Source organism: Pinus tabuliformis, chromosome 3_1, assembly GCF_031772625.1.
Source record: "Pinus tabuliformis cultivar Carrire ecotype Pingquan chromosome 3_1, CPIR1, whole genome shotgun sequence".
Taxonomy (NCBI): domain Eukaryota; kingdom Viridiplantae; phylum Streptophyta; class Pinopsida; order Pinales; family Pinaceae; genus Pinus; species Pinus tabuliformis.
This window is the reverse complement of record NC_142301.1, coordinates 445,381,907-445,394,656: the sequence shown is the minus strand read 5'-3', so window position 1 is coordinate 445,394,656 and position 12,750 is coordinate 445,381,907. Positions and strand designations below refer to the sequence as shown.

Sequence of the window (12,750 nt, the reverse complement as noted above, 5' to 3'; positions counted from 1 at the left end):
GTTGATGTAGACTTTTTGGTGATGATGTGGCATCCATGTCATTGTCCACGTCAATTGACATGAATTGTAGGGCATGTACATGCATCCCAAGAAACTTTGACACATATTTCAATGCAAGTGAATATAGTTGTACATAGGTATATGCATCCCACTGTAGGTACACATATCACGAGGCTCTTTGCATGCACTCTGAGGTATGGTACACAGATCACAATGGATAACATCCAACCTATGATGACACATCCAACCTCAACCAATTGTTAGATACTAGCATTGATAAGATAATTTAAAACAAATAACCTAAGCTATTGTTACCAATTTACTTGAGACAAACCATGGGGGACACCTTACCCCCATTACATGTGTCTTTAAGATAAGACATAAGGTGTTTCCCAAGTTGTCCTGGTTTGTAAGTGATGCTAACTTATGGAATGGGGATATAAGGGAAACCTATGGAACAACTTTCAAATTCATATTATGATATGAAGGATCTATGTCGTGTCCAACTAACCAATTAAATTATGGTTAGGAGTCTTCATTTATCATCAAAACTTTTTGAGAGGAAATTTTTTATCTACTTCGACCTATACACACTTCCCCTTTCTTTATTCTTATTTATTTATTCTAACTCTTGTTTGCTTTAAATGGGCATTTTTCTCGTATGACTTTAAAAGAGGGGGACATAATGAAGTAGTTTTAATATTTTCTTTGCATTATTGGTTTTTCTCTTCATCACTTTAGTCTGTTATTTTGGCTTGATTTAGTTAAGATTTGCATTCTTTTTTTCTTTCTTTTTTCTTCTTGACCCTTTTGTTGTCATTTTAGAAGTTAACTGAAAGTTAGGGGATATTAGTTTTTATGGCTAAGATGGAAATGTAAGGGAAATTAACAAAATGTGTTCAGTATGGGGGTGATGTGACTACACTACCCACCTTGACTTCCTAATATTATCTAGTGGCCTAGCTTAAGGCACACTAATCTAGAATTAATTATGTCTCATCATGGTTCGATGTAGTAACTAGGTAACATTTTTACTTAGCTATAAGTGACAAAATAGTATCCATCTAATGCTAACACTTCACAAACAAGATTAAGCCTTAGAATCACTTCTAAGCAAGGAAACTATACAATGAAAAACCCATACCAACTACAAATCGAAGCATCATGAAACATCATCTAACACATCTAAGATCAAGAGCATAGGACACATGGAATGATATACCACTAAATGTGTGAGGATTGATGAGCACATAAATGCTGCAATAGATGGATGGAGAATAACAAGTCCTGGTTGATAAGCAGGAATCTCATCAAAGTGGCAACAAATCACGCCCTTATGAGGGTGTCTGTAAGGTGGTTGTCTAAAGGAAAACAACACACATTGAGTAATGTCAAGTATATGCATCTTGCTCGTTGTAATTTAAGTTTGTATGTTCATAATTTAGTACTTTTATTTCTTATGGAGTTATTAATACAACAATCCTATTTTTGTCTATTACTTTTATTACCATCCATAATTGCATTGCACAAATTAAAGTCCCCAAACAAAGTACAACCCTAGAGGCACTTAGGAAGGTTTCCCATTTTTACCACAATAATTATCTTTCACATTAGGTCAATTATTTTTTGACGCAAGGGAGGGAACCCTAGAAAGGAAGTTTATGATTTTCTTTAGAAATAAAAGGATGGTGGACTACCAAGACAAGTATTTATTTAACTGGGCGATGGAGCCAAGATCAAAGAGTAGATGGGTTTAAATATTACGAAGAATATATAATTAAACCATTCACTAATGTGCCATAATTAGTCCAAAATAGAAGCTTCGTATTATGAAAGAATAAGTAAGAACCCTTATACAAGATGCCACATCACAACCATAAAATTACAGAGAAGAATAGCATGCAACCATTAAACAAAGAAAGTACAACTATAATATGAAACTCTAAATGCAGTAGACAAAGCCTCCTTATTGAACAAACAACCAACAATACATCCTTCAAATTTGATTTCACAACAAGATCAAGAGTATAGAAGAAGTCAATCAAATAAGTCTCACCTAATTGGAAAATTGCAACCTCAAATACTACAACAATTCATGTGGTAAACTTTCCCTCCTCCAAAGATTATTTCAGCAACAAAAGCCATGGAAATCCTTCCAAAAACCCTAATCATCCATGAAAAGAAGAAAGAGAAGGGAAAAACCCTTACATTGAACCAACCTTTCTTCCAATCTTCCCAAAGGCATTCAACTAGGGTTGGAGGGGAACTCCAAAACTTCCAACCATTCCTTTTGTAAATGAGAATAGGTATCTTTATATAGCTTTTCTTTCAACTTCTCCAGTAAAATAATATTCCTTTTAGAAGGCCCTATCATCTTTTGCAAGTGGAGTAATAATGGGTGCATATTACCATATATCATCTTTTGATTTCATGAAATCCTTTCAAAGCATGCATTTATTATTTATTCAAGTGCTTGACCATGTCAACAATGCCACATGGCATCTCCTCATGTAAAGTTATTTTCTCTAAATATGTTGAAAATGCATTGAACAAAGTGTTCTTACTCCAAAGCCATCCTTAATGGTGAAACTTGCCTCCATATGTGTAGAAAAGGCTTCAAACAATGTGTCCTTAATCCTAAATACCTCAAAAGGTCAAATATAGCTACAAATATGTGAGAAATGGATTAAATAGTGCGTCCTTTCCCCCAAAAGTTCTCCTCATATGGGAAGCATGTCTTTGAATATCTTAAAGCTCCTCATTTAGGGTTATTTCTCACCCCTTCTTGCCTCCAACATGCCTTGGCCATCTCCTTGAAGAGGGTTTTAATTTTTCCAGTCTTAAGTGGGCCTTTGGTCAAGCCCAAGTGCAATTTAATGCCATATTGCACCTATCTAAGAAGGGTGTTCCTCCTTTCATGCTCATTAACCTCTTTTCTTACCAAATGTCATGTGTTATGCCTCCAATATGTGTCAAGTGTGTTCAAATGGGATCTGATGGTGAACCATGCCTTCGAAAAGCCTTCATCAAGCCAACAACACTCTTACACCCCTGTCCTTTCCTTGGATGATGACAAGTGGCCAAGCAAGATAAACAAGGTTTGTGGCCTCTAAGTATCTCCCTGCAACCTATAACTACCACTAAATTCCAAAGATCTTTTGTTGGTTAGACAAGAAAACTCATGAAACTGCAGAATGAGACTTTGCATTTTCAAGTGGTAACAATTTTCATATAGCAATGCCCATTATTTCATATCATGTTTTGAAAAAGTTTTTTAAAGAATTTCAAACAACAATTCTTTTTTTGTGCCTACCTTGATTATTATTTTTGAAGAACCATGGTTGGAATCTTATCCCAACCCACTCTAGTATTGTTCTATATTTGTCATTTCTCTTGTTGGGTTTTTCTTTGTACTCCAATTTTAAACCAACTTTCTAGCATTAGGATTCAATCTCTAGGATGAGGTAAATTTTAACATATGTTTTGTTGATATGTCTTTCTACATGCCAGGTCATTCTAATGTTGTTTGCATTAAAGCATGTAATAATGATTATAATTCACCATAATTTGTGTTTCAAGTAAAATTTCAGGTGAAGAACTACGTATTTGCTATATCGATGCTAGTATGGATTATGAAGCTCGACAATCCCTACTTTATCAAGGCTTTGGCTTTCGGTGTCAATGCCTTCGATGCAAATATAAGGACTAGATCTTATACAAAGTGTGATGAACTTTTATGAAGTGGATTCCATTGTAATGAGATAGAGTTGGAGCTAAAGTTGTTATCCCGTGCATGTTACAGATGATACGACACGTTAAAGCTTGCATAAGCAGTGTTAAAGTATCATCTACCTTCGTAACCATACTCTAAAGGGAGAACTAGAATTCATGACTCTTTATAGTAATAAAAATAATATAGCAAGAATTACCAAAGGAAAGATAGAGACATTGTTTATAAACTTGATTATGTTTTCTACTTAGAATTGATTCTCTTAAAAAAATATCATGAATTTCCTTCAAGCCATGGAAAGCATAATTCATTGACATAATGATATAAATATTAATTATTCACTATAATTTTAAAAACCATCAACCATAGAATTTAATGTCTATAAGTAGTATGTTTTTATATCTGTATTTCTTGTTAAAATATTGCAATTTATATTATTTTTCAAGAAACAATGAATAAGGTACAATATTAGCCTACTTTTGATTGATAGGTTGTATGATCATATAGGCTACAATTACTCTTGGAAATATTATATATACAAAGAGGCATTCTACGAAACCTTGTTGCCTCATCGTCTCCATTGGCACACAAATTGTTCCAATAACTTCAACCTGTGAAATTTTTAAAGTTGTTGCAGTTACTAGTTATTATTCTCCTATCAATTTAGATTATGTGTCTTCTGCAAAATACTTGCGGCAAATAATGAATAAAACACTACTACAACTTCACGGAAAATAAATGAACCACGAGAATTTAAAAAATTATTGAAAACACACAAAAATAAGGAATGCCAATATGTTTGGACAAATCCCTGGAAAAAACCTAGTGTGGGAAAAATCAGCTTTCTAGATGAGTAATTTTATTCATTCTTCAGCATAACCTGTGATGGAGAAATTACAATCATTTCCCGTAAATTAGCAAACCTATGGAAAATTAATCATGTCACTTTTGCAAGTCAATCTAGCCCCCCATAAGCAATTTGGCCCCTTCTTATAAATTTGGCCTCCCTCTTGCTCACTAAACTGGTCACACGTATAGTCCTGGCTCTCGGCCCCTCTCTGGTAAACTCACACTACTAAGAAAATTAACTTGGCCTCCCTGGAACTCAACTCCAACTGGCAAACTCGACCTCCCTATGCAAATCAATCTCTCTAAGAAATTATCTCCTTGCTCCGACAATTCGACCCCTCTGGAGGAATGCACACCCCACCCTGGAGCGACTCAGACTCCTCTCTGGAACAACTAGCACCACTGAGAAAACTCAAACTCTCTACGGAAAAATCGATCTCCAATAATATCTAGAAACCGCTATGATGAATCTCCTCTAACAACCCTGTCTCTAACCACTATTAATCTCAATCTATTGATGACCCTGCGTTGCCTCTATGCCTTTGCTATCACTGCAAATCTCTATATCGATGTTGTTTTCTCCAAATTCTCATTGATTTCCTCTTATAATCTCTCATTGATGAATTAATAGCGATGATATAATCTCAATCAATGGCTAAGATCATATTGACCCTTTCTCATGACTTTTCTAGAAGTCACTAGAGGAAAATCGATTTACCTCAATTAATCTGATTTAATTAATCCATTTATGTAAGTTAGACTTAGGAAAATTAATAAACTGGCTAATTAATTATAATCAAGGCATTTTCCTCAAAAACATTTTCTAGGTATTAGAGAAAATGTGTTCATTAGCCTCATAGACACCATCTGAGACTAGAACACATGTCGGAGATACATAAACTAACACTCTCTTAGCAAGGAAGGTGTATCACACAACACCCAACTTGTCTCTGAAGAAGATGAATATCACCTTCCCCAAAGCCTTAGTATATCTGCTACCTGCTCAGTTGTGGGTATATACTGTAGTTGAACAATCTTGTGCTACACAAAATCCATGATGAAGTGGTATCTGATGTTTATATGCTTAGACCTGTTGTGAAACATTAGATTCTCTAACAAACTAATGGAACTCTGATTGTCGCAGTGTATCACCATCGTCTTGACCCTCTGACCAAACATCATCATGCTCTATGCTCACCTCTAGAACACTTGTCATTGTCTCACGAAGCAATCTAAGTGCTCCATGATGTATATGGCCCATCCTCCTATACCATAGCTCCCCCTAATCCCTTAGATTGTTGTCACTGACTAGTACCTTAGGAATCCATCTACAACATGTAAAATCACCCACTCCTAACTCCAATTGCTATACAGGACCTCTAATCCTTGTGCTTCAATAACACCTCCGCCCCTCTAAAGTGAACATCATACACTTTATCATGAAGGATAGATATGGAGATCAAGTTCATCCCCAAGCCTAACACATGCAACATGTCATGAATAGGAATTAGCTTGTCATTCTCCCTTTGAAATAGAATAGTCCATCTTGCAACTGGGTTGCATTTGGACTTGTTCCCCATCTAGATCTGAAATGTGATGTCCTTCTCCTCATAACTCGAGAAGTACTCTCTAACTTCTATCGTGTGGAATGACACTCCACTGTTTATATACCAAACACTTCTATCATGTGGAATGACACTCCACTGTTTATATACCAAACACCCTGTGAAGTTGAGCTAGATAGGCAAGCGATCAATGTGAATTATTGATCCATCATGTTGGAGAGCTCATTTGTGCTAACAGATGTTGTTGCTTGTTTCTTTCCCTTATTCTTCCTCTGTGGACAATCACTGACAATAATGGCTGAATTCGTGACAACCATAGCACTTGAACTTAGAAAGGTCCTTCTTCTTATTTTCTCTGTTTGGGCCTGATCCCTTACCAAATCCATTCTTAGCCTTCCCTTTCCTACTAGGGCTATGTTTTCATGTTCCTTCTCAACCTTCGGAGTTTTGTTGTTGTTGTTACCATTGCCACTAACCAAGTTGAGTCTAAGCTCCTCCTGAGTGAAATCACTCCATAGGCGATCCCAACTCAACAACTAGTCTCATCCATTGATAACTTGGACAAAGACATCCCACTGCCTAGAGAACCCATTCAAGGCTACTCGCACTAGCTCAACATCACTTGGCTTATCTCCAACTGTAGCCAATTCATCCCTGGCAAGTCGAACTCTGGTAAGATTGGAAACCTAGTCTTCACCCTTATGTATCTTAATTGTCCCCAGCTTCTCTCTGAGAATCATTTTCTTATTTTCTGTAGGATTTTCTCTACGATATGAGGGACTATATGGTCCTTGACTCCATCAAGGATAATCCTCTTGGCTTTGGCATTCTCCTTTCTATAGGTTTCCAGTTGTTGTGGATCTGTCAATATGGCTATAACATTAGTCGCATAATCCTTCAATCCAAACTCGTCCAATAAAAAAGACATTTTGGCTTTCCAAATGCCAAAGTTGGAGGCTTCGTCCAATCCATCCTGATCTTTCAAACTTCTTGATGCCATCTATGAAAATATGGAAATTTAGCAAAACCCAAATAAATCTAGAGAATATAAATTGGGTTATAAACCCTCGATTTTTGTGCATTTCTCCTATTGTACGGATTTGCCTTGGGATGCGTGCCAATAAATGTTGTTGCCCGGATTTGCTGAAATGTCTTCTTGCTTCTCTCCTTCACTTCCTCACTGCTCATAAATTTTCTCCTTGCTATTTCTTCTCTTTCTCTCAAATACTCATGAAAGAATGAATTGACTTTTTCTCTTCTCTTCTCCTTTTACTCTCTAAATGACCTTTTGGGTTACCCTAAGATCTAATAGCTGAGATTCATTTAGATCCAAGGATGAGAATAAATGTGCATTTAATTCTCACTTTCTATTTTTTAACTCACCCACTTTAAATAAAGACACACTTAGCCTTTTATTTCCATAGTCACTTTTTCACTTTCTAATTCTTCATTGACTTTAATAAAGTCACTTTTAAATTAGAATGTAACTTTACCACTTATAAAGTCACTTTTAAATTAAATTGACTTTACCACTTATAAAGTCACTTGAGGATAAAAGTACAAATAAATTTTGGACACTTTTCCCTAGGCCAAAGATCAAAGCCTTAGGGAACCACTTGTCCTCTGGTACCCAAATTTTAACACTCCCTCTTACCGAGGAAAGTGTTCCTCACCACTCCCATCTTGTCTCTGAAGTAGACATGCTTGCCTCATGGTAAGGCTTTGGTGAAAATGTCTGCTACCTGCTCATTTGTGGAAATGTACTCAAGCTTGATAGCTCCCTTTTGGACATAGTCTCTAATGAAGTGATACTTGATCTCAATATGTTTTGACCTGTCATGAAAAACTGGATTCTCCGTGAGTTTTATGCAACTCTGATTATCACAGTAAATTATTGAAGGTCTCAATGCCTGACCAAATAGACCAAACAACATCCTGCGAAGCCATATGGCCTCACAACAAGCCAAACTAGCAGCCATATAATCTGCCTTAGCTGAGCTCAGTGCAACTGACTGTTGTTTCCAGCTGATCCACGACACAACTGTCGAACCCAACCCAAAACAACACCTGGAAGTACTCTTCCTATCTGAAGCACACCCTGCCCAATCTAAATCTGTGTACCTTGCCAGTCTCTCCATCACCCTGTCTATAATCCAGACCAAAATCCACAGTCCCCTGCAAGTAACGAAGAATGTGTTTTGCAGCCACCCAGTGCACTCTCTTGGGCTCACACATGAACTAACTCATAGTGTTTACTGCAAAACATATATATGGTCGAGTGTTGACCAAATACATCAATTTACCAATGGGTTGTCTGTATAGAGTAGGATCCACCAACTCGGAATCAGAAGCATGAAGCTTCTTCCAGTTAGTGATCATAGGTGTAGACATGGGTTTGCAGTCCTCCATGTGAAATCTGCTAAGAATATCCACAATGTAACTCCCTTGTCCTAGGAAGAAATGCCCCTCTTCCTGCCACACCTCCAATCCTAGAAAATAATGCATCAAGCCGATATCCTTCATCTCAAACTTTGAAACAAGATCTCTCTTGCAACCCTCAATGAGTCTCTTTGCACCAGTGATGATCAAGTCATCAACATACAACACCAGAATGAGAGGCTCCTCACACACCACAATGAAGTATAGGTTCGAATCAACCTCACTCTTTGTGAAACTCAATTGCTGCAAGTATGTATCAATCCTCGAGTACCAAGCTCTATGAGCTTGCTTCAAGCCATAGAGTGTCTTTTTCAATTTGCATACATGGGACTCCTTCCCATGCACCTCAAAGCCCTGCGGCTGCTCAATATAAACCTCCTCCTGAATGAAGCCATTGAGAAATTCGATCTTCACATCCATCTGGTGGATCTTCCAACCCATCTTTGCTACAATCGATTGAATGGAGCGAATAGATGTATATCGAGCTACGGGAGCGAAGGTCTCCTCATAGTCAACTCTCTCTACCTATGAGAACCCTCTAACCACAAATCAAGCCTTGAAATTCTCGATGTTGCCATCTGCAACATGCTTTATCTTGTAGAGCCATCTAGAAGTAACAATTGATTTCCCTTCAAATCTCGACACTACCTCCCAAACATCGTTCTTCATAATAGAAGAATACTCCTCCATCATGGCCTCTCTCCAGACTTGCTGGTTGGCTGCCTCCTCATAAATAGAAGGCTCGGAGTCAACAATGCTTGTTACCAATGCCAAGTAACTACAGAACCGCTCAGGTGGTTTACTCTCTCTAACCTGTCTCTTTGGCCCAGCCACTGATGTGGCCTTGCGCAAGGTATCTTGAAGCCACTTGGGCTTCCTCTTCCCTAAGCATACTTCTCCCACCGGAGTGAAAGAATACTCATCATCATCAGAAGCTTGAACTCCTGAAGGCCAGCCAACTAACCTCATGCCTGAATCTGTGCCTGTAGATGCTGAAGTATCGTGTGAATTTTCCATTAGTAGACTACCCTGTGAATTGCTCTGCGGACTGCCCTGCATGCTGCCCGAAGAACCACCCACCTGACTCTGAGAGCCACTGCTCACTGATGGACTTGACACTGTAATCGATGTACCTCATGATCCCTGTGACTAACTCAGCTGCTCCTGAGCGTTTGGTGACTCTGGATACTCTAACTCCCGTGACCTCCTGAAAGCTCTCTACTCCTCGAACTTCACATCTCGCCTAACAACCACTTTCCTCAACGCAAGAATATAAATCCGATAAGCTTTCGAGGTCTCGCTATAACCCACAAAGATGCCCTTGTCTGCAATGGGCTCTAGCTTGGTCCTATTCTCCTTGGGGACATAGGGATATGTAAGGCACCCAAAGATACGAAAGTGCCCAACATCGGGGTTCTTCCTAGAAAAAACCTCCTCCGGAGTCACATTCCCCAAGGCACGATGTGGACTCCTGTTCTGCAAGTACACAGCAGTGTTGTAGGCCTCTGCCCACAAAAATAAAGGTAACCCCTGATCATGAAGCATGGCTTTGGCAGCCCCTACAATGAATCTATTCTTCCTCTCCGCAACCCCATTTTGTTGGGGTTTGTAAGGAACTGTGAACTCCCTCCTAATGCCTACCTCAGCACAAAAATCAACAAACTCACCAAGGGTATACTCCCCTCAATTGTCCGACCTAAGGACCTTGATCTTCCTACCTGTCTGGGTCTCCACAAGAGCTTTGAACTCTTGAAACTACTTGAAGACCTCACTCTTGGTATTCAAGAAATAAATCTAGGTCTTCCTAGAGTGGTCATCAATGAATAAAACATAGTACTCTGTTGTAGCGGCTACAACAACCCTCCAAAATTTTGCCTTAGCTTCGTTTTGGAGCCTCCCTTCCAACCTTCACAGTAGCTTGTCTTGCTTCATCAGGGTCACAAGCTTCAGTGTTTTGCTTGCACAAAGGCAGCCTATTAATCACAGCTTGATGCATTCCCCTCACAGGTTGTTCACCCAAACTTGGTCCAGCTGCAAGGTGAGCAGCTTCCCCAAGGAAATTGTGCATTTTTGCAGGGAAACCAAACTTCCCTCCAGAAATTGTGCAATCATGTATGGCAACCTGCTGGGCTCCAAGATTGCGCAATTCTGCCAATCAACACTCCCAGCAAGAATTGCGCAATTTTCCCCAGCAGGGATGCTCGGCCTAGAATTTGCGCAAATTTGGGCAGCAGTTAGTTGCTCTGCCCAGAAATTGCGCAAATCTCATGGGCATCCAGTCGAACTCCCAGCCAGAAATGCACATTTTCTCCCAGCGGTCGAGCAGTCTCTTGCATGTGCAGCTGAGTTGACTGGTTCCCTCTGAGACCGAGCAAAACTCGCTTGCATGCATGGGCTGCTTCTCCCAAGGCAGTATGCAAAGGCATCCCTTGTTTCATGGATCTTTTTCTAGCAGTTGGAGGTTACATGCAAGGATCATTTCAGAAACCTCCCACCAAGTGTTGTTTTCCCTAGATTTGTGGCATGCGCGTCACAACCTCGATGTTATCAAAACTCATCAACCGGACACTGCAGAGCTCATTCCTCACATCAACCTTGCAGCTCTGACATCCCACATCACATCTTGGTCATGTAACATGGCTCTAACACATTCTTCAATAAATCGATTTTTCCTATCGGCCACACCATTTTGTTGGGGATTGTAAGGAACTATTAGCTTCTCCTTAATCCTAGCTTCTTTGCAAAAGGCCACAAGTTTTTTAGAGGTATATTCCCCACCATTGTCTGATCTTAGGGTCTTGATCATTTTTTTGTCATATTCTCCATTTTTGCCTTGAACTCTTGAAACTTTTTGAATACTTCATCTTTATATTTCAAGAAATATATCCAAGTCTTTCTAGAGTGATCATCAATGAATGTTGCATGGTATCGACGACCGCCAACTTATTTCTCAGACATAGGACTACATACATCATAGTGGATAAGGTCCAAGATTTCCTTGAATCTAGAGTCACTGCTAGGGAATGGATTCTTCACATTTTTACCTAGGGCACACCCTTTACTAACTCCTTCATGTTCTTCTTTCAATTGGGGCATACCTATAAACATTTGACTCAAGGATGGAAATATTTTATAATGGAGATGGCCACATCTTCTATGCCACAATTCATAAGGACTGATGTCCAAGTGTACTAAAGCTTGAGGAGGAGTTAATAGTCTATACAACCTCCCCTCGCAAAACGCAATTATTCTTGCAATTTCTATACTAGATCCCTTTGCCCAAACAATTACTTTGTCATCAACAAATTCTACCTTGCCTCCTTTATCTTCTAAGAAGAAAACTGAAAGTATATTCTTTTTCAAACCCGGAACATAGAGGATGTTGTGAGATGAATTTTCCCACCAGATTCCAATTCTAAGGAAGTAGATCCAATCCCTTTGACCAAATAGTTATTTTTACCTGCAAGTTCGACTTTGTGAGAAGAGATTTCTTTAAATAGGGTATTGAGTTGTCCACGTTCGCCTGTCATGTCCCTTGAAGCTCCACTATCAATTACCCAAGTGCTTTCATCTTCAAATGAACCTGTAAGGATTGAGTATAGACTTCCATCCTTAAATTTCTTAGATAGATTAGAGATGAATTTGGTTATGTATCTTTTGATAGTTCCAAAGAGACTCCTAAGAACCTTGAGACCTTCCTTTATGTATCTTTCCATTGAAAATGAGAGAAAGAAGATAGTTGCAACAAATATGTGTTCAAACAAGATTGCCAATAAATTGTGATCTTCAAGCTTCCTTCCTTCACCTTAGCTCTAATACTAGGTTAAGAAACCAAGTGCTAGATAGATTAAAGCTTGATTTATCTTACTCAATTACTTGTGAATATTAGTTGTCTTCTTTTAATTTATGTTCTTCTTCATCAAGAAATTATACAAAACTTCAAAGCATAAATATCACAAAGAGACAAAGAACCAGAAAATAGGCTCCAAGCCAGGGCAAAACCCCACAATGGTGAAAACCCAAACAATCTTTCTCTTATAGAATCAGATCAAAATGAGATATCCAAGGCCAAGACTGCCACAATGATCCCAAGTTATCCCTCCTCCAAGTCTCCTCCAATAAGTCAAAGTCAACATTGGTCAAACCTTTCTGACATTTGGTCAAGTC

At 38.7% G+C, this 12,750-nt stretch overlaps 1 protein-coding gene across 3 annotated transcripts in view; it reads left to right on the top strand.

Annotated features, from left to right (window-relative positions):
* SDG38 (SET domain protein 38) overlaps nt 1-3,778 on the top strand; it is a 280,788-nt gene extending 277,010 nt beyond the window's left edge. For all 3 annotated transcript variants that reach the window (XM_089411435.1, XM_089411434.1, XM_089411436.1), the window contains one exon: nt 3,591-3,778. In XM_089411435.1, coding sequence (XP_089267561.1) covers nt 3,591-3,709 — 119 coding nt within the window. In that variant the 3' untranslated portion in view covers nt 3,710-3,778. The remainder of the gene's footprint in view (nt 1-3,590) is intronic.
* The last annotated feature ends 8,972 nt before the right edge of the window (nt 3,779-12,750 follow it).